At 46.4% G+C, this 27,696-nt stretch overlaps 1 protein-coding gene across 1 annotated transcript in view; it reads right to left on the bottom strand.

Annotated features, from left to right (window-relative positions):
* LOC126474671 (sialin-like) overlaps positions 1 to 25,353 on the bottom strand; it is an 84,032-nt gene extending 58,679 nt beyond the window's left edge. Inside the window, exons 1-3 of the mRNA XM_050102150.1 lie at positions 24,740 to 25,353; positions 4,131 to 4,377; positions 184 to 417 (exon numbers count right to left, since the gene is read on the bottom strand). Coding sequence (XP_049958107.1) covers positions 184 to 417; positions 4,131 to 4,377; positions 24,740 to 25,353 — 1,095 coding nt within the window. The remainder of the gene's footprint in view (positions 1 to 183; positions 418 to 4,130; positions 4,378 to 24,739) is intronic.
* Positions 25,354 to 27,696: the final 2,343 nt, after the last annotated feature.

The raw sequence follows: 27,696 nt of genomic DNA, 5'->3' as shown, positions 1-27,696 counted from the left end.
GTGCTTGGGTAGCTCAGTTGGTAGAGCACTTGCCCGCGAAAGGCAAAGGTAGCAAGTTCGAGTCTCAATCCGGCACACAGTTTTAATCTGCCAGGAAGTTTTATGAAAATGCCTGTTGCTGCTCGTTGTGTCATGAGTAGCCTAGGGTGCTTTCATAAAAGCACATGACGATGTAAAAAGTACCTGCACCAGTCCCTGTGCGACTCTGTTGGCAAAGAGGACGTAGTCACCAGCCCACGCCGAAGCCGGAGAGAGAACAGAGAGCAGAGACGAAACGAAGACGCTGACTGCGAACACTATCTTCCCTCCAAAGTAATCGGCAAGCATGCCGCCGGGAACGTGTCCGATAACGTAGCCGTAGTAAAAGGCAGCCAGGAGCTCACCCTGCTTTTGCTTGTCCCACGTGAAGTCGCCATCCTGCAACAAACAGACACAGTTAGAGAGTTTAAGTTTCTAACAGTCGCCTCCTCTTCCTTTTAGCTATACTTTCCAACTTCACAAACATATGATGAATGGGTGGAGAGAATATGTGAGAGTACTGGAAGCGAAACTCAGTATGTAAAGGGAGGTGACAACATAGTAACCATGGGGGACTCGAACGAGAGAGTTGAAAGACTTAACGAGTTCTGCAATAAATAACAGTTGGTGATAGTGTATAGACTGTCCAAGATTCACAAGAGGAGGAGGCACACTTGGGGAAGACCTGCAAACGTGGGAAAATACCAGCTTAATCATGTCATGGCAGAACAGAGATTCCTAAAGCAGATACTGGATTGTAAGGTATGCTATAAGCAGATATATAGTCAGATTACAATTCAGATATGACGGAGACCAGACGGAGGCTTGAGAGAATCGCCAAGAAGTATCACTGTGCCAGGAGGTGGGATACTGAAGTGTTGCGAGATGAAGATGAACGTTTGAAGTTCTCCGAGTCTGTATATCAGGCGCGGCTCGCATTCTCCTCATAATTTTGAATTATGATGGTCACCTTTTTTTTAGAATTGTTGATGCACTCTTAGAGTGATGTTCTTCAATCATATAGTAGCTAGCGTTAAGGATGCGCGTTGAAACGTTAGTTAGCTCCACGTAGCCGAGGTATGGGGAATGGCTTCTGTAAAGTACAGCTCCAACTTACTTCTAAAAAACTCAGCTACCTGAACCTAAGGGGGTGCTACGAAACTGCGCATGACTTAAAAAGTTTCACTGCTTACAACATAGGGGAATCAGCAGAATGGCTGAATCATGATTCGCGAATCCCCATATCTGTATCTGATTATCCTTTGATGCATTCATAGATATTTAACATTAAAGTTTTGGTATTGTGTAGAATATATGAGGCTAGCGACATACTCTCAGACTTGTGAAGAATACCTTCCACTCAATCCCAAAAGCATGCGAGGATTATCATGCAATTAACTTAGCAGCTCACTCGTCCAAATTGCTGACAACAATGACAGGAACAAGGATGGAAAAGATAACAATCAGTTTGATTTCAGGAAAGGCAAAGGCACCAAAGAGGTAGTTCTGACATTGCCAGAATGCCGAGACACATCAGCGTAATAGGATTTGTCGACTTAGAAAAAGCAGCATTATTGAAAAGTAACACCTCTCTAAATTTACTAGCTTATATTTGCCTGGCAAGGACACAAATATTATCAGGCAGATTGTTAATACTTTCTGATGGCTTTAATTAGTGCTCATTCTCCATCCAAGAAGTTCAGAGACTGTTTTTCTTCCTGGCTTATGAGCGACCTCAGCGTAGTATGCACAGTGCCAGCTTGAACCAACAATTGTAAACAGCGTACTTTTAGTTGGCCGCTCTGTGATCGGAAGAAGTCTGCTGATTTCGTGCCATTCCGGAATGTTTACGATCTCTGCCAACCGATCAACGTGTGTGTCACTTCTGCAACACACTAACCTGTTGCACGTTCATTCCTTTTACAAACAGTATGCTGGCTCCTCTGAGAGAAGGAGGTGGAGCTTGTCTCAGCAGCCAATGAGCTACTAGCCGATTGCAAGTTGTCGTTCCCAGCATCCTCCGCTCAGGAGCCAAGTAAAAGTGTGCGATCTTGTGCATTCGCACAGTTAATTGTCAGCAGATAGTATAAATAGTGGATATTCCACCACAGATGCATCCGGGTAGGCGCACATCTTCAAGCGACCGATTTCGGCACAAGAGTATGCAGGCCACAGATCGAATACCTCGATTAACAAGGTATCGGTGTCCCAGTTAGACTGCATGCGCCTTTTAGGTGCTTTCCCACATCCCACTAGCTGAATACTGCGGCGATTCATATTTTCTGCCTCAGATACATGCTTCACAAATATTCAAAGCATTTTCTCAAAGTTGTTCAAATTCAAATGGTTCAAATGGCTATGAGCACTATGGGACTTAACATCTGAGGTCATCAGTCCCCTAGAACTTAGAACTTCGTAAACCTAACTAACCTAAGGACATCACACACATCTATGCCCGAGGCAGGGTTCGAACCTGCGACCGTAGCAGTCGCGCGGTTCCGGGCTAAAACGCCTAGAACCGCTCGGCCACCGCGGCCGGCTCTCACAGTTGTGCACAGACTTTACTCCTAACGTAGACAGATTTGACACACTGGTTCTGTCCTTTGGGATGGATAGGAGATTGATGACTTTAGCTGTTGAGTCTACTTAAACATTTACTCAGCATCAGCACCAGCAAAGTGTGATCAGTGTTGTTGTGTTACAAAACGCAATGGAGCATCAACTGTTCAAGACAATTTTCAGAATCTTTTGAGGAGGAGAAAAGTGTGTGCAAACTTTGTCCCAGACACCTTGACTCCGAGCATAAATAGTGACGCCTTCCGTGACATGTTGGAAATGCAAAACGCGGACAGTTCTTCTCTAGAAAAAAGCAGCACTGGTGACGATCCTTTTTTGTTAGCAATATGAACCTCCAATAAAACAACAAAGCACAGAAATCCACATGAAGGGTCAACACTTCGGTGATACAACAAACATTCAAGTCAACCTGCGTGTTGAACAACATCCCAAAGCATGATTTCTAGCAGTATGAACGTTCTGTGCGTTGTACTCAAGTGGGGAGAAACTACATATCAGGGTTATTCGGAAAGTAAGGTCCTGTAAATCGTGAAGTGGAAAAGACAATGTAAATCTGAAGATGCACAGATGTGTTACGCATTGTGTCTAGTATGCCCATCGGTCGCGTCACGTCGCTCTTTCATTTCTCAGCGCACAGTGAGCACGTAAGGATACCTAGAACAATAGTGTCTCCGGTCAGGTATGGGTTCCTGCCGTGAGATTTCACCTGATTTCGTTCATGCAGCCCACATAACGTAAGTATTATTCATTTCTTCCTTCACAACAGTTCTTGGCTGCACACTACAGGGGCAATGAGGATGCCCCTGCAGCGTTTTCGATGCGAAGATTTTGATCACCCACCATACAGCCGGATTTGGTTCTCTCTGACGTTCATCTCTGCTCATATGAACCGATGGCTATGAAGACAACGTTTTGGCACAGGCGAGGAATTTGTAGATGAAATTAGAGAATTGGCGGAAAGCACAGGCGGCTGCCTTCTATGACGATGGTACTGGAAAGTTGGTACAACGCTACGACAAATGTCTAAGTCGGAGCGGCGACTATATCGAGAAGTAGCTGGAAGATGTAGTAAATTGTTGCAAATAAAACATTTTGGATTTTCACTGTGGTTCCCATTTCGCGACCTATCGACCCTACTTTCTGAAGAGGCCTCGTAAAACACCTCAAGCGTTTGAAGCTACCATCTTATCTTTTCTCTGGTTTTTTATTAATCCAGTCTCGAAACTTATTGGACTGATGGAGTATACCTCGACTCGTTCCACATCCCTGAAGGTTCTTCCAGATAGGATCGACAGAACATGATGACTGATTTAATTGATTAAGTAAGGGATAATAACGAAGTTGCTGAGATCTTATCAAATAAAGCAAGTAAAGTAGTAGACGACGGTAGCTTGTTAAATACTTGTGTGCCAGTACCAAGGCTCCTACAACCATTATTTGGAAAACTTCTAAAGTCACTTCATGAGGCTACTTACATTCGCAGCCTCTGAGGGTAAAACAAGACATAATTTTCACCATAGGAGAGACTCACTCACTTTGCGACCACCCTGACCCCTGACCGCCAGCTCCCCCGGACAGGCGTCAGGATCGAAGAAGAAGAGGGCGCTGCCGTTGGAGTCCCGCTCCCGCACGGCCGTCTCGTTGACCATGTCCACGATGGCCACCGACAGGTTGACGCGCGTTGTCAAGCTGGAGGTCAACCCCAGGAGGCACAGTAGCGCCATCGTGTAGCGCGTCTTCCACAGGCCTGGGCACACAGGCACGCCGTCGTCCAAATCACCTCTGTCAATTGTTCAAACATCAGATGACTCTCTCGTCAAAAGTGCAAGAATTTAGTAACTGTGAAACAGAGTTTTACATCTATGAAAAATAATAAAAATTATAACAACTCCATCATGTGACACCATCCACTTTACATGACACCAATCACATTCAGATCTCCTCCCTGTTTGTTGTCACTGGAGACCAACCTTCTGTTTCCTACTTTCCAGCTGTGAAGTGAATCATCGTTGAACTTTCCTCTAATCTCATAACGGTCCAAATTAAGCAAAAATCAGCATTAATGACATTAGCTGCCAATGGGCATTGATTTAAATCAACGGGGAAAGTTGAACATTTGTGCTGGACCGGATTCGAAGAAAGGTCTCCTCCTTACTAGACATATGCGCTGACCACTGCACCATCCGGAAACAGTGGTCATCGCAACTGCATGGATTACCCCAGCACGCCTCATATCAACTTATCCACAAACTGCTATTCGGGAGGACGACGGTTCAATCCCGTCTCCGGCCATCCAGATTTAGGTTTTCCGTGATTTCCCTAAATCGTTTCAGGCAAATGCCGGGATGGTTCCTTTGAAAGGGCACGGCCGATTTCCTTCCCAATCCTTCCCTAACTCGAGCTTGCGCTCCGTCTCTAATGACCTCGTTGTCGACGAGACGTTAAACACTAGCCACCACCACCACAAACTGCTGATGTATTGCCTCGTGCCCATTACTCTGTGGGGATGATCAACTGGGCACCTAACTGTTACAGGCATCATCGAGATGTTGCGAGTAATGAGAGTAAAGGGCAAACGGTACTACATCAGTAGCGTGTGGGCAAGATGACAATTTGGGTCTGCCGGGAGGCGTGCTAGGGTAGTCCGTGCTTTTACAATGATTACAGTGTCCGGATGGTGTAGTGGCCAACGCAGCTACGTAGTAAACAGAAGACCCGCGTATTCAACGAGGTCTGGCAAAAATTTCCAACTTTTCTCATTGATTTAAATCATTGTCCACTGGCGGCTAATGTCATTAATTCCTTTGTGTTTTGATTCATAGTAGCTGCAGGAACAAAGTGGCGTCTAATCTTTCGGACATGTCCGGAAAAACAGACACCTTATATATAATATTAAGAAAAAGCACTGCATATTCCACACAATCAATTTTTTCAGAAAGTTCAGGAGAAGGAAAAAAGATTAGTTAAAAACGACTGAACACAAGAGATGTAAAAACACTATCTATTTGTCGACGCTTACTGCCGGTTCTCATTCATCTGAGATGGTTACACGCATCATTTCTCTCTGCTAGTAAATCACTGGCTGATTTGCTGGAAACAAACGCATCACGGAGATGTCACAAATAGTGCCTAATAACTTTACGCCATGTAAAGACACATTCTAATCTCTGTACATAAAAAGCACTCTCCGGATTGACTGACTCAGCCACTGACTCATCATCGCCCAGCCCAAACCACTAAGCACAGAAGTTTGAAATTTGGAGAGCTCTCGATCTTATACTGCAGCCGTCGTTTAAGAAGAAATTTTTCGAAATTCCACCCCTAATGGGGTGAAATAGGTGATGAAAGTTTTCTGAAGACATGCCACCATTAAGACAATTTTGAAGGTATACCTACAAGAATCTATACTTGGGCTCTCGACCGGAAATAGATAAATACGAGGCTCAGCATGTTTTTAAATTTGACGCCTGTGGGGTAAAATAGTGGATGAAATTTTTCTGAAAATAAATCGTTATCAAAGAACTATTAAAGTACTATTAAAGCTAGATCTATGAAAATTGGTATTTGACGTCTCACTTAGAAATAAAAAAAATACGTGTTTCTCAGTTTTAGGAAATTCAGCCCCTATGGGGTGAAATAGGGGATGAAAATTTTTATGGAATTATTTCATGAAGCAAACATTTTTGAAGATAAATCTATGAAAATTTGGATTTTCTGATAGAAATAAAAAATACATATTACACTGTTTTGGATACTCAACCCCTTAGGGGTGAAGTAAGGGGAGGGGTATTAAATTTTTTATGAAAATTTTTCTTTGTGAAAACATTGTTAGAGCTATGTCTATGACAACCAGTATTTGGCTTCTCTCCCTTCCTTTCTTTTTTTTTAATTCAGCCTCTAAGGGACTGAAGAGGACTGATTCACTGAACCATCATCGCCCAGCCCGAACTGCTAAGGATAGAAACTTGAAATTTGGAAAGGCTATGTATCTTATACTGTAAGCATCGTAAGAAGGGACTGTTCGAAACTTGACATTCGGCTTTCGGTATTTAGCATGAAAAATTTAGAAAGTCTGCAATTTGTAAACAACATAAAAATTCGACTAAAGAAAAACAAAACAAAAATCTGTGCAGACAATATTGTCTACACGACCTAAACAGAGAACACTAAGCTATTTAAGTTATAAAAAGGCAAGCAGTAAGAAAAATATTTATGCAGCACCAACAGGTTGCCGCACTTGAATTTTGAAGAGTGCGCATAAAATGACATGGCAAGTGTCGTTGCGGTCTCTTTACTGCAGGGGCTATTTTGTTTGAACCTCCGATCAGTCGTCAAACGGAAACAATAGAAAAAATCAAAACTGTGTTTTATTTGCAACATTTAGCTACATCTTCCAACTATGTCTCTACATAGTAGTGTGTAGGATTTTACACACAACGCTAAGTGGAGGTGGGCTACTGGGTGTTGCGGCAACTGTTGTTGTAGGGAAGCTGGGCAGAAGCAGAAATGCTTAGCGGACAAGTCAACACAGTAAACAGAAGATTTACTTAACTTCTATTTCTCTAAGCGTGGCAAAACTCATTACAAAAAATTCAGTAAGAGATAGAGTCCAGCTTTCAGTGTCTACAAGGATGAAGCTCTCTATATTAAAGCACTATTCATGGTGTCAGAGCCGCTGCTAGGTGGCGTCTGCGTAGCATAAAGTAGCGAAGAGGCTCCAAGTGCGAGTGTGCATGTGGTTGTCACCGGCCATCTATATTGCGGCGGCAGGCGGCGCTCATGGTATGGAACCGCTGAAGGCGTGGTTCAGCTGGAGCACACCGCTGGGTCCGCCAGATCCTGTATAACCGCTATCGGCATCCGGCGGAAATTTGTAATTCCGTTGCCAACTCTGTGATGCCCATGGGTGGTATCAATACGTGATACCGCACATAGTCGTCACTCCGACTTTGACTTTGGTGACAGCATGGTATTAACTTTCCAATACTCTCGTCACAGAAGTCAGCTGCCTGTTCCCTAGGCTGGTCTGCAGCTCGTTGTCTGTGCAAAAATGTTGTCCACATTGCCAACGGTTCATGTGAAAATCTTCAAATGAGTGTGAATTCCTAAGGGATTAGACTGCTGAGGTCGTCGGTCTCTGGCTTACACACTACTTAAACTAACTTATGCTAAGAACAACACTCACACCTACGCCCGAGAGAGGACTCGAACTTCCGGCTGGAGGGTCCGGCAATCCGTGACATGGCGCCTCAAACAGCGCGGCTGTTCATGTGAGCCAAGAAATTAGAATCAGAGGGATCCAACTCCGGACTGTATAGTGGATGATAAAACACGTCCCAGAGAAAATGCCGCAGGAAGGTCTTCGTTGCACCTGCGGTATGTGGCTGAAAGTGTCATGAAGAGTTTAAATATAGTTCGAGGTGTTACATTTTCTGCGAATTCCATTATTTACATAAAGTTATCACTTATAAATTTTGTTTTACCGTTACTGACTGTTACTGACTTTTATATTATCCATTACACTTTATATTCTATTTTGCTGCAAATATTGAGTAGAGGCTACGAGGAAGTGGACATATTTATGAAATCTCCTACAATTATTATATACAGGAGTAACGTTTGAAAAAATTAACTGTTCACTATCTAGTTTGTCAATGAGAACGCTTCCCACTGTTTTGTGGTGTACAAAAATTTCCATCTCCCCTTTAAATCCATTGTATGTGATTTTGGGAAGTGATGGAGTATAGTAAGATCTTCTTCTATGGTTTTAAATAGGTGTCCAGTGTTTTTGATATGTTACCGATTTTGTCATTTGGTTATGTCTGTAACAGTCGACGTATTCAATGTATCCAGTGTGAAAGTATCTGCTAGTCTCTCCTTTGTAGTAGCCTGAGAAGTTTTTACATGCAATTTTGTATATTACTGAGTCTGAATATTATGTCTATAATTGCTTAGAGTGCGTGTTAGTTACTGTTGAAGATTGTTGCTTGTGCAGAAAGCTAATTCCACATTATGCGACCTAAGTAGATTTGCTATTTTCTAAAGAATGTTACTTACAGAAAATATGCTGGCCACACATTTAGTTACGGTATTTCTTCTACAAAGCCAAGATCTTTATTTTTTTGTTATTTATTTCTTCATTTTGTCTATCATTGAGTTGGGGAGGTCATTAGCTACTGGAAGTCCCTTAATGATGCCTAATTCCTTCTCCCTGACTATTTTTTTCAACGGAATTTTGTTTGCTCTGTGTACCGTATAACTTTCTTGTGTATATCTTAGTGACATGATGTGGCAGAAATTGTGGTGCTGGAAGTTATCTTTTTGTATACTTCTTGAAAATGTGCCTGTTGTATTTTAATTAGGTAAGCAATAATATCAGTGAAAGCGTTACAGCGTTGAATGGATGATCACTTTCAACCAAAAATTACAGGTTTTTAAACCACCATGGAATGTCAAAACTACAATCAGAAATCCTGTAACTGCCGCAGAAAGAAAAACACTGCCTCACAAAATCTACAAAGCACCCAGATGATATGGTAGGATGTCAGCGTAACTTGGTACACTTACAGACCACTGGCGGGTATGCAAATTATTAGAGTTGCAATTCTCTGTGACAGGCAGAACGGCCACCATGGTGCATTGTTTTCGTGTTCAGTGTCGTTAATAGGCCTGATGGAGTACACATTTAGGTCATAAAAGTCATGGGATGGCAATAAGCACATATACAGATGGCTGCAGTATCGCGTACACAAGGTATAAAAGGGCAGTCCACTGGTGCTGCTGTCATTTGTGCTCAGGTGATTCATTTGAGAAAGTTGCCGACGTGATTCTGGCCACACTACGGCGATTAAAAGACTCTGAACGCGGAGTGATAGTTGGAGCTAGACGCATGGGACATTACATTTCGGAAATCGTTAGGGAATTTAGTACTCCGAGGTCCACAGTGTCAATAGTGTGCCGAGAATACCAAACGTCAGGCGATACCTCTCACCACGGACAACGCAGTGGCCGATGTCCTTCACTTAACGACCGAGGGCGGCGGCGCTTGCGTAGAGATGTCAGTGCTAACACACAAGTAACACTGCTTGAAATAACCGCAGAAATGAATGTGGGACGTACTATGATCGCATCCTTTAGGACAGTGCAGCGAAATTTGGCGTTAATGGACTATGGCAGTAGACGACCGATGCGAGTGCCTTCTCTAACTGGACGACATGGCCTACAGCGCGTTTCCTGGGCTCGTGACTATATCGATTCGACCGTAGACCACCGGAAAATCGTGGCTTGGTCAGATGAGTCCAGATTTCAGTTGGTAAGAGGTGATGACAGGGTTCAAGCGTGGCGCAGACCGCACGAAGCCATGGACCCAAATTATCAACAAGGCACTGTGCAAGCTGGTGGTAGCTCCATGATGGTGTGGGCTGTGTTTACAAGGGATGCACTGGCTCCTGTTATGTTCGGCTACGTGGAGACCATTTGCAACCATTCATGGACTTCATGTTCCCAAATAACGATTTTTATGGACGACGATGGCCATGTCACCAGCACACTATTGTTCGAATCCCAACAGTTCGAGCGAATGATTTGGCCACCCAGATCGCCCTACATCAATCCCTTCGAACATTTATGGGACGTAATCGGGAGGTCAGTTCGTGCACAAAATCTGCACCCGCAAGACTTTCGCAATTACGGACGGCTATAGAGGAAGCATAGCTCACTATTTCTGCACGAGACTTCCAGTGACTTGTTGAGTCCATGCGACGTCGAGCTGGTGCACTACTCCGGGGAAAAATAGGTCCGACACGATATTAAGAGGTATACTTTTATCACCTCAATGTATAAGGCTTATGAACAGCATCAGACGTTGAATGGTCCCTGTGAAAGACATGGAGATGCCGTGTGCTCGTGTGAGATTGCATTATCATCAAATGAAACATTTTAAAAGGGACCTCATTGTGGGTCTCCGCTTCTTGATCGAATAGTTCAATATCCAGTTTCGGGGGGCATCCAGGGGTGATAGTGTCCCGACGTTATACTGCTTGCAAATGTTAGGGAAGGCATACCTGTAACCAAGGTTCCAAGCAACCACGGAGGACCCACAAGGGACGATCGCCGTACTCTGCACCAGGCGCATCACACTCATTCACATCCACACCTGTCGTCCGACAACAATTAATGGACTCCCTGCAACATTCTGCGTCATCCCGGACCACTGACTGAAGATAGCAGCAGCGGGACTAGGCAATTTTTATGCCATGTGAGTCTGCCATTAGCGCCATAATACAAATGGCTGTGGTTGGAGTGATGCCGTCACTGATAAGCGAGGACTGCTCACGCATGACGTCGCATTGTGTCCAGCGATAAAACATTGGTTTTCATTATCACAGATGATCATCATCGGCGACTATGGCAGCGTCTTGGAGAGACGCCTCATTCTTCCAGTGTTTTGGAGATGTGCAGCAGTGTTACTCCTGGAATCATGGTGTTGGGAGCCGTTGGGTATGACTTGAGGTCACGACCGGCAGTAACTGAGAGAACTATAAGGGCACAACGGTACATTACGGACATTCTGTCCTCTTATGCGATAGTACCATGGTGCCATTTCCCAACAGGATAGTGGTCATCTACACATGGAACGTTTCTCTATGAATTGAGTTGTGCTGAGATACTTCTTTCACCAGCAGGATCCCAGATCTTTTTGCGAAGAAAAACGTAAATGTCTACGTCAGACGTCAACTGTGTCCCAATGCCAGCATCTGGAATGTGAAGGACTAGTTACAACAGTTGTAGGCTAGCTTGGTTCTGGCAAGTAAACAACGGCTTTACGACGCTCTTTGCAACCGAATTAGTGCATAGGTCCAGGCCAGAGAGCTGGTCGTAGGTTGTGTTCCAAAAATGAACAACATAGAGACAGAAGTGATGACACTTTCTGCAGGACCTGACCATCATTTTGCAGGACAATGCTCAGGCACGTACAGTGCAAGCTGTTACTGATTTGTTTGACTGATTGGGCTGCTAAGTGCTATACTAACTACTGCGTTCCCCTGATTTAAGCCCTCGTGAGTTCAACTCGATTTCAAAACTGAAGGAAACACTTCACGGCATTCGCTTCAGAGCTGCTACAACTTCACCGGGCAATAGACCGCGCCGCTGGAACTGTCAACACAACTGGCACTGCTGAGAGTATCCTACGACTTCCACATCGCTGGCAACGGGTTAAACATAATGCTGGTGACCACTTTGAAGGTCAGTAAAACTTTGAAAACGTACCACTTTGTACGAGATGTAAATAAATAGTTGCCACTATTAAAGTTCCAACCCTCGTATATGGGGATGCGCTGATGCACTGATAACCTCAAGTGAACATCCTTTACGGGAAAACGCTGTGGCGCTCGTAATTTCAGAAAACGTTGCAATTCTCGCAACTGTTGTAAAAATGTTCACATTCCGGTGAACGAATGTATCTAGTTGACCAGGCAAGCGTTTTAAAATTTTGTATCAAATTCAATAGTCTCGCTTGAAACTGATCCTCCCAGAACTCCTTCGTTCAAGACTTAATGCTTCTTGAAATGGCATGTATAGATTATCGTCTAATTCCTTTTTCAGATATTCTAGATCTACACAGTAACTCTATACACAATAGTATTTGTCCCTACCTTCTTCCATTTTTCATGTAACACTAGACTAAATGTGTCGGAGATTATTTGTAGCGAAAAGCAATACCTATCACAATTTGACGAAAACAGAAGCTTTCAAAAGAATATTATTGAGTCTGAATGATGAAAAGGCGACAGAGCTTTATCTGGTAGACTGAGCCTAATCAGTAGACGATGTTAATAAATATGCAACTAAGCAATGTGTCCTTTTTTCCCGTGCCTATGAACTCAGATTCTTCGTTTAAGAGCTGTACGTACTTGAGCTGTTCATACCTCTCTCTAAGCATTCGTTGTTACGTTGCTATCTTTTTGTATGTCTGCAAGTCTTGCCCCACGGCACACGCCTTTACTGCGTCGCAGTAATTCCTCTGTGTTGATTTCAACGTCCAACTTTCCACAAAAGCACTATACAAAAAAAAAAGAACTCAAATAGTAGTTCCGTGAGTTACCCGACAATTGCCTGTCGTCCAGCTTTCGCCGCATTGTTTGAAGTTCTCCACTGCCTCACATAAGCATATTACAAAACACCGAGACACGGCAATGCTGCCTGACGGCGGCCGTCTGCAGTGGCAATGCACAGCGAAGTAATTACGATATCCAGGCGGCAGTTGCCCTGTGCCGCAACTTGCCGTAAGAGCACCCAAAACAAAGCTGGAGGCTACCTATAAAACACCGTCCGAGCATGCGTTGAAGGCCCAACGGTATCGATCGACCGCCGTGTCATCCTCAGCCCGTAGGCGTCACCGAATGCGGATACGGTGAGCATGTGGGTTGGGTTGTTTGGGGGAAGAGACCAAACAGCGAGGTCATCGGTCTCATAGGATTAGGACGGGGAAGGAATTCGGCCGTGCCCTTTCAAAGGAATCATCCTGGCATTTGCCTGGAGCGATTTAGGGAAATCAAGGAAAACCTAAATCAGAATGGCCGGACGCGGGATTGAACCGTCGTCCTCCCGAATGCGAGTCCACTGTGCTAACCACTGCGCCACCTCGCTCGGTGGTCGGGCATGTGGTCAGCATACCACTCGCCTGGCAGTTGTCGGTTTTCGTGGCTGGAGTCGCTACTTCTCAATCAAGTAGCTCCTCAATTGGCCTCACAAGGGCTGAGTGGACTCCCCTTACCAACATCTACATCTACATCCATACTCCGCAAGCCACCTGACGGTGTGTGGCGGAGGGTACCTTGAGTACCTCTATCGGTTCTCCCTTCTATTCCAGTCTCGTATTGTTCGTGGAAAGCAAGAAGGATTGTCGGTATGCCTCTGTGTGGGCTCTAATTTCTCTGATTTTATCCTCATGGTCTCTTCGTGAGATATACGTAGGAGGGAGCAACATACTGCTTGACTCCTCGGTGAAGGTATGTTCTCGAAACTTCAACAAAAGCCCGTACCGAGCTACTGAGCGTCTCTCCTGCAGAGTCTTCCACTGGAGTTTATCTATCATCTCCGTAACGCTTTCGCGATTACTAAATGATCCTGTAACGAAGCGCGCTGCTCTCCGTTGGATCTTCTCTATCTCTTCTATCAACCCTATCTGGTACGGATCCCACACTGCTGAGTAGTATTCAAGCAGTGGGCGAACAAGCGTACTGTAACCTACTTCCTTTGTTTTCGGATTGCATTTCTTTAGGATTCTTCCAATGAATCTCAGTCTGGCACCTGCTTTACCGATGATCAACTTTATATGATCATTCCATTTTAAATCACTCCTAATGCGTACTTCCAGATAATTTATGGAATTAACTGCTTCCAGCTGCTGACCTGCTATATTGTAGCTAAATGATATGGGATCTTTCTTTCTATGTATTCGCAGCACATTACACTTGTCTACACTGAGATTCAATTGCCATTCCCTGCACCATGCGTATTACCGCTGCAGATCCTCCTGTATTTCAACAATTTTCCATTGTTACAACCTCTCGATATACCACAGCAACATCCGCAAAATCCTCAGTGAACTTCCGACGTCGTCCACAAGGTCATTTATGTATATTGTGAATAGCAACGGTCCTACCAACAGCACTCGGCAGGTCCGGTTGGTGACCCATCCAGTGCAGCCAAGCGTAGGCTACGTACAAGCCGGCCATTTCCCAGGCGGCAGCAACCGTGGCATGTGCCTCCCCATATGTGTCTTCATAACCATTTGTAGCTATAATGCGCTTAAAATAAGTTGCGAATTTTGACAGTGCATTACGGAGCGAGTGGAGGGAAGCGTATTTGCCAGCATGTGCTTAGCTTGTCAGCAGGTCGCCACAGTACAACAATGCCAGAGCTACTCGGCGCGGAACCTGGCAGGCTCGCTTGACTGAGTGAACAGCAAGCCGGCCGATCTGCGATCTTTCTCAAACGATTTAAAAAAAACCCTAGTAATAAATTCTCATTCTCGCCCATCTTATAGTTTAATTCGTCAGCTTCGTGATGATCCGCCTATCCGCCTATCACTTCGTTAATGATGCTAGTTATTGTGATATTTCGATAGCAGGTCAACTACTGCAAGAAATTCTTAGGTTGCAATGAAAAGTAGATGTCCCTACGAATTTGTGTTTGGTGTGGGTTAGGTTAGATGTTGCCTCGTATTAAATGTAGGTAGTACATTGAATTATTCTTTAAACTGGGAACGACTTCCCTGTCTGTTTCCAATCCCGAGAAAATGGAATCTAAATAAAGCGCTTCTGTCACGAACTCGTGGGGTGATTAAAAAAAAAAAATAAGAAGGAGAAGGAAAAGAGAGAATGAAGCGTTTATAAATCCCTCGTATCTCGTAATTGGTTTGAGATATCGAAACAACATTTTGGCAAATGATAGCGTGCAAAGACGAGAGTGTTTTGCCATATGACTAATACGCGGAACTTGCATATCTGCCGCTGTATTCAAGTGACTACAGATGTGAAAGGAGAACTGCTGTGGGTTTTTTAACAATGTAAGTGAAGAAGTTACACGTTTATTTTTATACTGAGAAAGGGTCATTTCATAAACTACTGACTTGACTTGCACTCAGTTATTAGTGCACACACTATTTCACGATTCTCTCACAATTTCAGCTGCATTAGAATGTTAGTGAGATGAATATTTCCAAACAAAAGAAGTAGATTTTAACATGGCAACAAGACAAGTTACGCACTCGTCAAAACTCGTCACAGTACTTCATGAATCAATGTCTCCTCAACTACCTTATTGGTATGGCTGACAACCCAAGAACAGACCTGTCGTGCAACATTTGCAGTGGCTTCTTTTGTCAGCATTTCAGTCTCGGTGAGCGTAAACTTCTCGTTGTATTTTGCCACATTACTTTTCACTTAGACCCGTATACTGTCAGTCGGATTTAAATGAACATGATTCAAAGAAAGCCTGATTAAACTATGGCATTTACCGTTAGCCAGTTCGTCGACCTGGTAGCGTGAAATTTCGGCTAGTACAACACTACAAATTTCATTAAATTCGCCATATACCTGCTAAACTTTATACCACGGAACATTTTTTTGTATCCAGTGCAAACTACCCACTTTCCACCAATGCATTTTTGGAGCTTTATGCGTCCACTACTATTGTTGAATTCCGAGGAATGTTTTGCAGCAGAACAATATCTTCCCAGCCGGTGAACGTGTTCTTGGACGGCACCTTTATTGCAAATCTCGTATTCAGGTACTGCACTGTTATTGTTAATTCAAGGCCAACACAAAACATTTGTTCACAATATCGAGGACTACAGAATAGTTCAAAGCCAGAAAATACGACTCCAAACGAGAGCTGACGATGCGTCTGATGCGTGAAACCACGTGGTACTGTTTACTCGTAGTGTGGCATCATATGCATTTCACCAGCCGAACCGCTGGCGGCGTGGTAGGGAAAGCAGGCTCGCCATTGGTGTTACCTGGGCAATGGCGTCACGTCCCCCTCTATTCGGGCAAACGTCAAAAGTCGCAACTAATTTTAAACGCACTTTCTTTTTATAGAATGCAGTTCATAGCTGTTGTCGTGCTTCCTTCAGAATACGTGTTTCAAGTTCGGAGCCACATGGTATCATTCTTACTTCACGAAATATCGTTACAGAAAAAAAGTGGTTCAAATGGCTCTGAGCACTATGGGACTTAACATCTGAGGTCATCAGTCCCCTAGAACTTAGAACAACTTAAACCTAACTAACCTAAGAACATCACACACATCCATGCCCGAGGCAGGATTCGAACCTGCGACCGTAGCAGTCGCGCGGTTCCGGACTACAGCACCTAGAACCGCATGGCCACCGCGGCCGGCATCGTTACAGAAGCCCTACATTTTTTTTCTTTTGCTTTTTTCTTTTTTTTCACAAGTTCCGCAAATGAAAAACTTCTCGTATTAAGAAACAATAAAGAGACTCGAGGCCAGAAATGAAAACACAGCCACGATCGCCCGAAGATAGTTACCAAATTCTGCCTTTTCAGGGCTGTTAAGTCTGACGAAGGATTTAGCGGTGCATTTTCGTTATCAGTGTGATAAGATACCACATCCTGTTGCGACGCAAGATGTACTATTGTGTTGTCTTCCAGAAAAGTCAGGCTGCTTACAGCCCAGATATTCAGCAAAGTCTTCCTTCTATTCGCTCAACACGCTAGTCCTGGCTCTGTGACACCCGTTAAGGTCAGTGTACCACATTTCTGAGAGTGGCGTCTCCGTGCTCGCCATTTAGAAGAAAGCAAGGTAACACACAGAGTGAAATGCTGACACATGTTCCGGAGGTGGGTGTAGTCACCGCCCGATCGTCTGATTTAGACGTTCCGTGTTCCGCTAAATAGCTAGAGCTGAATGCTGGGATGGTTTCTTCAACAAGGTCACGGCCGATTCTCTGTCTCTGACGTTGACGCTATTAATCTAACGTGAAACGCTAAGCTTCCTCCCCGCTTAACGGCTGCATGAGAACTTACCGCTGCTGTCCTGAAGTGTTGTCGCCATGGCTGCTGTTCCTTTGTGCTCTTGCGCTGCTCCTCTGCAGGGAGCTGATGTGCGGGAGCCGACGGCCCCGTTGACTCGACTACACCGAGACCTCCTGCCGCCTGTTTTTATCTGCACACTCACCTGATCCTGCGGTGCAAGCAGGTAGGGTGGGGAGGTGCATATGCATTCTGACACCAACGTCACTTATCTCGAAAACCACACGTCATTCTGAGCGAGGGTAAAATCTGAACCCTGTTGTTTACTGTGTCGGTTTTTTCAGTTCAGAACCACGCAGGAAACGACATTAGTTTTGCTGCTAAAGAGACTGAATTCTTTATCCGTATGACGCTTTTTAAAATGTGTGGATAAAATTCCTGAGTCAAGGTGGTCCGTCAGTGAGCTGAAACTAGTTATCAATAAAGGAATTTTTGCGGTCTCGACTTAGGATTTTCATCCACACATTTTAACGTAAGAGATCGCCTTTCTCCCTATTCACAATGTCAAATAATAACGACGCTACGTAAGGCGCTCTTCAACGGCCGGAATACCGAATTCTGTCTTTCGAAATACACTATTGGCCATTAAAATTGCTACACCAAGAAGAAATGCAGATGATAAACGGATATTCATTGGACAAATATGTTATACTAGAACTGACATGTGATTACATTTTCACACAATTTGGGTGCATAGGTCCTAAGAAATCAGTACCCAGAACAACCACCTCCGGCCGTAATAACGGCCTTGATACGCCTGGGCATTGAGTCAAACAGAGCTTGGATGGCGTGTACAGGTACAGCTGCCCATGCAATTTCAACACGATACCACAGTTCAGCAAGAGTAGTGACTGGCGTATTGTGACGAGCCAGTTGCTCGGCCACCATTGATAAGACATTTTCAATTGGTGAGAGATCTGGAGAATGTGCTGGCCAGGGCAGCAGTCAAACATTTTCTCTATCCAGAAAGGCCCGTGCAGGACCTGCAACATGCGGTCGTGTATTATCCTGCTGAAATGTAGGTTTCCTCAGGGATCGAATGAAGGGTAGAGCCACGGGTCGTAACACATCTGAAATGTAACGTCCACTGTTCAAAGTGCCGTCAATGCGTACAAGAGGTGACCGAGACGAGTAACCAATGGCACCCCATACCATCACGGCGGGTGATACGCCAGTATGGTGATGGCGAATACACGCTTCCAATGTGCATTCACCGCGATGTCGCCAAACACGGATGCGACCATCATGATGCTGTAAACAGAACCTGGATTCATCCGAAAAAATGACGTTTTACCATTCGTGTACCCTGGTTCGTTGTTGAGTACACCATCGCAGGCACTCCTGTCTATGATGCAGCGTCAAGGGTAACCGCATCCATGGTGTCCGAACTGATAGCCCATGCTGCTGCAAACGTCGTCGAATTGTTCGTGCAGATGGTTGTTGTCTTGCAATCGTCCCCATCTGTTAACTAAGGGATCGAGAAGTGGCTGCACGATCCGTTACAGCCATGCGGATAAGATGCCCGTCATCTCGACTGCTAGTGATACGAGGCCGTTGGGATCCATCACGGCGTTCCAAATTACCCTCCTGAACCCACCGATTCTATATTTTCCTAACAGTCATTGGATCTCGACCAACACGAACAGCAATGTCGCGATACGATAAACCGCAATCGCGATAGGCTACAATCCGACCTTTATCAAAGTCGGAAAGGTGATGGTACGCATTTCTCCTCCTTACACGAGGCATCACAACAACGTTTCACCAGGCAACGTCGGTCAGCTGCTGTTTGTGTATGAGCAATCGGATGGAAACTTTCCTCATGTCAGCACGTTGTAGGTGTCGCCACCGGTGCCAACCTTGTGTGAACGCTCTGGAAAGCTAATCATTTGCATATCACAGCATCTTCTTCCCGTCGGTTAAATTTCGCGTCTGTAGCACGTCGTCTTCGTGGTGTAGCAATTTTAATGACCAGTTGTTGTCTTTTTTTTTTTTTTTTTTGTTTGGGGGAAGAGACCAAACAGCGAGGTTATCGGTCTCATAGGGTTAGGGAAGGATGGGGAAGGAAGTCGGCCGTGTCCCCTTTCAAAGGAACCATCCCGGCATTTGCCTGAAGCGATTTAGGGAAATCACGGGAAACCTAAATCAGGATGGCCGGACGAGGGATTGAACCGTCGTCCTTCCGAATGCGAGTCCAGTGTGCTAACCACTGCGCCACCTCCCTCGGTTTTAATGACCAGTAGTGTAATTATAGGCCTATATTGTCGACCTCAATCTAATGTAGAATTATGGAACATGTTATATGTTCAATAATTATGATTTTGAAGAATGAAAGTATCCTCCATAAAAATCAACATGGATTCCGCAAACAGAGATCTTACGAAACCTCAATTCGCCCTGTTCCTCCAAGAGATCCATAGCACTGTAGACAACGGCGCTCTGGCTGATGCCGTGTCCCTTAACTTCAGGAAGGCCTTTGACACTGTCCCACACTGCAGTTTAGTGAAAAAATACGACCTTGCCGATATCGGACCAGATTTCCAACTTGATTCAAGAATTCCTCGTAGAGAGAAATCAACATGTCGTTCTTAACGGAAGAAAATCGATAGATATAAAGGGAATTTCTGGAGTACCCCAAAGAAACTTGTTAGGACAATTACTGTTTACAGTGTATATAAATAATATAGTAGAATGATCCGGAAGCTCTTAAAGGCTGTTCGCAGGTGATGCAGTTGTCTATAAGAAGAGAGCAACGCGAGACGACAGTAAAGATTTTCACAAGTACCTGCAAGGTTTTGATGAATTGTGCACGGGCTGGCAGTTGATATTGAATGTAAATAAATGTGATACATTGCGCATACATAGAACAACAAATCCACTACTGTAAAACTGCAATATTACGACAAATTACTAGAAACAGTAACTACCGTTGAATACATTCTAAGGCAAAAAATAAGGACTTACCAAGAATGAATTATCCGAATGAGACGAAAATCGATAGATCTGACGTAGATTTAGAGACTAATTATTACAATTTCAGAAGAATTGGACGATTTATTCATCAGAAAGGTCTTCACAAGTTGAGCAAGTCAATAACACGTTGCCCACATCTGGCCATTATGCATGCACTTATTTCGCTTGGAATTGATTTATACAGTTATTTGATGTCCTCCTCAGGGATAGCGAGTGAGTCCTGTCCAATTGGTGCTTTACATCGTCAAAATCCCAAGCTGACTGAAGAGCCCCACCCACAATGCTCCAAACGTTTCTCATTCCGTGAGAGATCCGGCGACCTTGCTGGCCAAGATGTCTTGTTGAAATGTAAGTCCGGGATGGCTTGCCATGAAGGGACAAAAATGGCGCATGAAATAAACAATTACGAAGGCACACTTGGAAAAATACATACATATACAGTATATATTTGTAGATGATAAGTACTGCTATAATTAGACATTATGAAAGAGACAGATTTTAGATAGGAGTGCTAGCAGCAGGAAGTTTGAGGGAGACTGATGGTGAAGGGAGGAGAAGAATAGAAACATGATGAAACATAATTAAGGAAATATAAAGGAAAAGAAGATTGCGTGGCTGATAGAGATTGACGAAGAGGAAGAAGAGAAAGGAGCAAGATAGGAGACTCTAGCTTTGCTGAATGAGATTTTCACTCTGCAGCGGAGTGTGCGCTGATATGAAACTTCCTGGCAGATTAAAACTGTGTGCCCGACCGAGACTCGAACTCGGGACCTTTGCCTTTCGCGGGCAAGTGCGCTACCATCTTTTTTTTTTTTTTTTTTTTTTTTTTTTTTTTTTTTTTTTTTTTTAAATCTAATGAACCGCTGCAGGAGCAGCGACGGGTAGGGCAGGGGTCGACACCCGAAGCCTGGCCACCCCGCCGCCACGCCCAAACAACGTGTTCGAGTTCGAGGATCGAAGGATCAGGAAGAGGATGTAGTGGGTTTATCGATGTTGTTTTATTTATTTATTTCTTTAATTTTTATAACATTCTTTTTTGTATTAAAGTTTTATTTTTGTTTCATTACAAAGAAAGATCCTACAACTGCCGCAGCCGAGCGTCCGAGTCGTCTTCTCGTCTGTTGGGAGGGGTTCCCCCCTATTCCGTCCGTAGAGGATCAATATGCTCCAGGATTCTTCTTCATTTTCAGCGTCTCATACCCGGAACGCCCCAGTGAGCAGGAGGATCCGCAAATAATGAACCTAAATAATTTGCGTAACGAGTTCTGTACTTCCGGTGGCGGCTGAAGGCTGCGTGTGTCGTCATCAATAGGGACCAAAAGTCGAGTGTGCTTTTGGGAGCAGCGCAAAATAGGTAGTAAACGGCCATGCCTTTTAGCCAGTTAACGGCGTTCGTTCTGGTTGATGGAAAGTATACGCCGTCGGGGCGCAATACGTCATCGGGGAGATAGACTCCGGCAATCGCCGCAAGAGTAATGCGCTGCGTCAGTAGCCAGCACTCGCTGGTCGCGGCACACGTCAGACGGTGTGCATCCGAGTCAGCGACTGAGCATGTCGGACACAAGGGGTCGTCCGTCAGATGTATGGAATGTAGCCTCTGACGAGTAGCGAACTTCCCATTCACAACCAGGTACCACAATGAATGCACCGTCGTAGGTAGAAAAGGCGTGTGTACCGCTCGCCACACCGCGTTCCAGGCAACTTCAGGATGTCTGTGGGTGACCGTATTTACAGGTTGCCGCTGTTGATAGAGGCGACAATAGTCTTTTGTGCTGGGCTTCCGTGTCGTCGGAAGTTCTGACAGTAAGTAGCTGAAGTCAATAAAGAACTCTCTGATGTGGGTGAGTGCCGGTGAAATGTGTCCTACAGAAACCGGGGGGTGCAGAGAGTGTGGTTCCACTTCCGCTATCAGGGTACCCGTCAGAGTGGCGTGGGCAGAGGTCCACGTGCGACGCATAGTGTTGAGATAAAGAGATCTCGCACGGTTATATACGTGAATTAAACCGATACCGCCCGCCCGCCGCGGCAGTGTCAGGGTGGCGTATCGGACTTTAAAAACCAGACCGGTGCTTACGAAATGTCCATATGCTGCTTGAAATCTGTCGGCCATCGTAGCTGTCAAGGGAAGGATATGCGCAAAATAGTTCAGTTTTGAGACAAGATAGGTGTTGACATAATGTGTTCTGAGGAGCATATCCAAGCGACGCAGTTTGTTGTCCTGCAGCAGAGCACGTGTCTGGTGTAGGAGCCGGCGGTACGTAGCCGCCGCCGTGCGGCGGACATTGCTATAGAATTGCACTCCTAAACACTTGAGTACGGGCACCTTGTCAAAGGGCACCGCCGTTGTGTGGGAAATCCCTCCTCCGACATCCATGTATTTTGTCTTCGTCACGTTGATGACGCTCCCAGCGACCGCCCCGTACGGGCGTAGCCACTGTAGCGCCATATGCATTTCATCCTCTGATCTGGCCAGGAACACCACGTCATCGGCGAATGCACCACAACAAAAGGTCACGTCCCGTAAGGAGATACCAGTTAATCGCTGCCGTAGACCATGTAAAGCTGGCTCAAGCGCTGCAGCAAATAATATGCCCGACAGGGGGCACCCTTGTCGCACTGACCGTCCAACAACAATGTGACCAGACTGATAACCGTTGACCATCATGCGGGAGCGCGCTCCGTGGACCAGTCGAAGGACCACCTGTGCAGACTCCGGAGAGAGGCCCATGTGTTGCAAAACTGCGCGTAAGAAGTCGTGGTCGACGCGGTCGAATGCGTGGTCAAAATCTACGGCGACAAGGGCGCCTCGTATTTTGCAGGCCGCCGTCAAAGCAATTACGTCGCGGTATGCTCCTAACGCCGTGTGAATGTTGCTGACACCACCTAAACATGTCTGATCGGTGTGGATGGCTTTCCCGATGGCGGTGTGGAGACGCGCGCGGAGGATACGGGCGAAGATCTTGTAGTCGTTGTTGAGGAGTGTGAGTGGGCGAAAATCCTGCCACCTACAACCACCATTCGGTTTCGGAACTGGGATCAAGATGCCTTCTATGAATTCTGACAGTGAAATCAGAGCGGATCAGGTCTTGAAACATTTGGAGCCACTTGTCACCCATAAGGTGGTAAAAAGTACGGTAGAATTCCAGGGGTAAACCGTCCGGTCCAGGCGACTTCTTCGGTGCTCCACGTGCCAAGGCCGATGTCAGCTCATCGGGTGTAATGGGCAACAGCAGACTGTCATCGGTTGCCACGTCTCGAGGGGCGGGAAAATCGTGCAACAGCTCGTCATAATCACGTACATTTTGCGGATCTTCCATGTACAAGGTCCCATAGTGTCTGGCGAACGTGTGCGCGATGTCCGTTTGTGGCACTGCGCGCCCGCCGTCCTCCGTGTTTACCGCCGTAATGAGCTGACGTTGGCGGTGGCGCCTCTCGCGCACAGTGTGATACACCGACGCTGTTTCGTTGGGGATACAGTCTTGCACTCGCGCACGGATGCGGACACCTTCTAGCTGCTCTGTCCTGATGCGAAGTAGACGAGCTTTGATGCGATGCACGGACAGCTGACGTTCGGGAGACGGCGGTTGCGTCGCCAGCTCACGTAACGCTGTATAGTAAAATTCCGATGTTGCCCTTTGCCAGTTCGCTCTGTCACCCCCGTAGGCCATCAATGTCTTTCGGAGTGCAGGTTTGACACATCCCAGCCACCACAGCAACGTGGAAGCATACATAGGCAGGCGCCTGATACATCGACGCCACGTGTCAGTGACTGCTCACCGACACGCTTTCTCGCGAAGGAGGGAGACGTTCAGCGTCCACGGGCCCCTGCTGCGTCTTGTCAGTTGTCTGGGCAAGGTGACAGTGCAGATGTACGCGAGATGGTCCGTGAAGGCCGTCGGCCAGAGTTCTGCATCACGGGTTGCTGTGCGAAGGGCACGCGAGACGTATATCCGGTCCAGACAACTGGCAGAATCGCTGGTAAAGTGCGTATATCCACTCTGGGTCCCATGATGTAAGAGCCATGTGTCGTGGAGCGCGAGGTCACGTATCAATGCTGTAGAGCCGGGCATGGGACGTAATGCGGTATCTGGTCCTCGGGCCGCAGAACACTGATAAAATCGCCGCCCACTATGTAATGGTCCATATTTCCTTGTAAAAGTGGGGCTACCTCCTCCGAATAGAAGACATGCCTGTCACCACGGGGCGAATTACCGGAGGGAGCGTAGACGTTAATGAGGCGGACTGCGCCAAGTGTGAGTGCGATGCCTCGCCCGTTAGGCAAGTACGTCGCGTCCTTCGCGTCTATGCCATCTCGGAGAAGGATGGCCGTTCCTCCTGCGCCATCACCTACGGGTAGGCTGTACGTGGTGTAGCCATATAGGTCTAAACACAGCTCGGGACGGACCTCCTGGAGAAGGGCAATGTCCAAGTCTGCCGCTCTGATCATGTCGTGTAACATGCGGGTCTTGACAGTGGAGTGGACACCATTTACATTGACTGTTCCCACACGGTATGACTGAGACATATCAAGTGGCGGAGGCAGTGTGCCGGTGCAAGCCCACAGTGACCTTACACACCACACAGCCATCCATGTGCATGCTGTGCATTACTGTGCCGTAGGAGTCCCTGATTGGCAGAGCCCTCCGGGCTCAATGTCAGCCATGGGCTCTGGTGGAGATATCGATGTTTGCTGTGCATCATCTGCCTCCATATCGTCTGCCCAATCACCAAGAGACGATTGTGATGTCATTGGGGGCTGGACGCTTTCACAGGAGCCCACATTTTGGGAGTCGACGCAGTGCGCCTCGTTTTCTGGGGCACAAGATGTAGGAGAGTGTTCCTTGTCTTCAGGCACCTTCTGGTGAATGATGCCACTGGAGTCCGTTGCAATTGTGGGCGAGTCAACAAAGTCGATGTCTTCCGCCGGCTTCACATCCCTGTCCTGTTCTTCAACTGACAATCGCCTCTTCTTGTGTCGCTTGGGTGATTTTTGCTTTCGGGTCCGAGATTCGACATCCACTGGAGGGCGGGGCTCGACACAGTCTCGGTCGCTAGGAACCCCTGTGACTGATCCCGACAGTGACGGTGGCTGGGTGCCCACGACGCTGCAGTGGGCAGAGGCTGTAGGAACCTCTGCACCGTTGGGCTGCGGCGTCGTCGACGGTGCTGACTCTCCAACGGAGCTGGCAGCGGCTTGAGGAGGTAGCAGGTTTTGATCATCCATCACATCATGACGTGCCGCCTCCACATATGTTAGCGGGAGAGAGGTCAGAGTGGGTCGTTGGGGAAGTTCATTGCGGGGCACCTGAACGAGGCGGCGCTGCAGACACTCAGTTCTAACATGGCCCTCCTGGCCGCAGCCCGAGCAGGTCCTCGGTTGTCCATCATATATAACAATTGCGCGGCAGCCACCAACGAAAACATATGATGGAACGTGCTTCTTAAGTTCTATGCGCACTTGTCGTACCCCATTAAGGACAGGGTACGTTTCGAATGTGTTCCATTTCTCCTCTGTGTGGCTCAGAACTGTGCCGTATGGCCGCAGCGCATCAACGACTAGGTTGGCAGGAACTTCGAACGGTAGTTCAAAGATGCGCACGGTACGCACCCCCAGACCGGCATGGTCAACTCCTACCACGCTCACATTACCGTCTGCGTGACAGAAGCGAAAGCCGTTTGCAGATCGTTGGAGTAATCTGTCGCAGGCCGCTTCGTCAATCAGTTTGAGGTACACTGTGCTGGTTACAATAGACAGATGAATTCCTATCAGTTCTTGTGGTTCGATGTGTATGATGTCTCGTAGAAACCGTTCAATTTCATGGGCCTTCGGTCTCGTGTACGATGCGTTGAACGTTAGTTTAATTGTAGCTTTTCGATATGAGAACGCCATGTCGGGTCGGTACAAGTACTATATGGCAATACAACGACGCGACCGCGCGCTAGCGGGTAAACAACAACACCTGCGAAGCACTGCCCGACGCGCCGAGCCCGTCCGCACGGTAACACGGCTGAAAGCCGACTGCCATCTGAGCTACCGAAGCACGACACACGGCCGGTACCCACAGCCTTACTTCTGCCAGTATCTCGTCTCCTACCTTCCAAACTTTACAGAAGCTCTCCTGCGAAACTTGCATAATTAGCACTCCTGAAAGAAAGGATATTGCGGAGACATGGCTTAGCCACAGCCTGGGGGATGTTTCCAGAATGAGATTTTCACTCTGTAAGTTTGGAAGGTAGGAGACGAGATACTGGCAGAAGTAAAGCTGTGAGTACCGGGCGTGAGTCGTGCATCGGTAGCTCAGATGGTAGAGCACTTGCCTGCGGAAGGCAAAGGTCCCGAGTTCGAGTCTCGGTCGGGCACACAGTTTTAATCTGCCAGGAAGTTTCATATCAGCGCACACTCCGCTGCAGAGTGAAAATCTCATTCTGGAAACATCCCCCAGGCTGTGGCTAAGCTATGTCTCCGCATATCCTTTCTTTCAGGAGTGCTAGTTCTGCAAGTTTCGCAGGAGAGCTGCTGTAAGTTTGGAAGGTAGGAGACGAGATACTGGCAGAAGTAAAGCTGTGAGTACCGGGCGTGAGTCGTGCTTCGGTAGCTCAGATGGTAGAGCACTTTCCCACGAAAGGCAAAGGTCCCGAGTTCGAGTCTCGGTCGGACACACAGTCTTAATCTGCCAGGAAGTTTCTAGCTTTGCTGTTTGACAGAGGAGAGGATTGGCCTTGTACATTAATTTTGTGGAAAACGTTATGAGGACGATAGTAGGAAATGCTTCAACTTCTTCTTAAAAGCAGCAGGGGATTGAATTTTCCGCAAGGTAAGGGGCAGTTTGTTCCAGAGGCGGACAGCGGCAACTGAGAAGGAGTTTGCAAAACTTTATGTTTTGTGAGTGGGCACAGTTAGGATACCAAATAACAGTGACCTCGTGTTTCGATTATGATGGCATGAAAGGTGTTTAATCTCTGAAGTAAGGTATTGGGGTGCTTGTGCGACGAGGAGTCGGTGAAGTAGACATAGAGTGTGGTACTCACGCAATTTGTCCGGCTGCAGCCAACCTAGTTGGGAGTATGAGGCACTAACATGATCATATCGTCGAATGTTTCAGATGTAACGCACACAGGCATTCATGGTTAGTTCTAACAGTCTTTTGTTTCCACTACTCATGCCTCGTTGAATTACGTTACAATAGTGGAGGTTCGGTAGAATACCGACGATACTGTCGACGTGCTACTGCGTTGTAAGTGTGCAGCGGATGACAAGGGAAGGGGTCGCCCTATGAAAAGAAAAGGCACCCCAGACTAGCACTTCTGGCTGTCTGGCTCTATAGTGGGTGACGGTCAGGCTGGTATCCCACCACCGCTCTGGGCGTCTCCAGACACGTCTTTGCTGGTCATCAGGTCTCAGTCAGAAGCGGGACTCAAGGTATTTCTACTCCAGTCACTGAGATTCCAGACCGAAGACATGTCTGAAAACATTCAGGACAGAGATGAGATACCAACCAACTGTCGTCCAAGGGAAGCGCATTTGCATCCTAGCATTACACAGAAAACAGCAGGGCCACAATATCAA

This window comes from Schistocerca serialis, chromosome 4 (genome assembly GCF_023864345.2).
Source record: "Schistocerca serialis cubense isolate TAMUIC-IGC-003099 chromosome 4, iqSchSeri2.2, whole genome shotgun sequence".
Lineage (NCBI taxonomy): Eukaryota > Metazoa > Arthropoda > Insecta > Orthoptera > Acrididae > Schistocerca > Schistocerca serialis.
The sequence above is the reverse complement of the archived record's forward strand: the minus strand, read 5'-3'. Positions and strand labels throughout refer to the sequence as shown.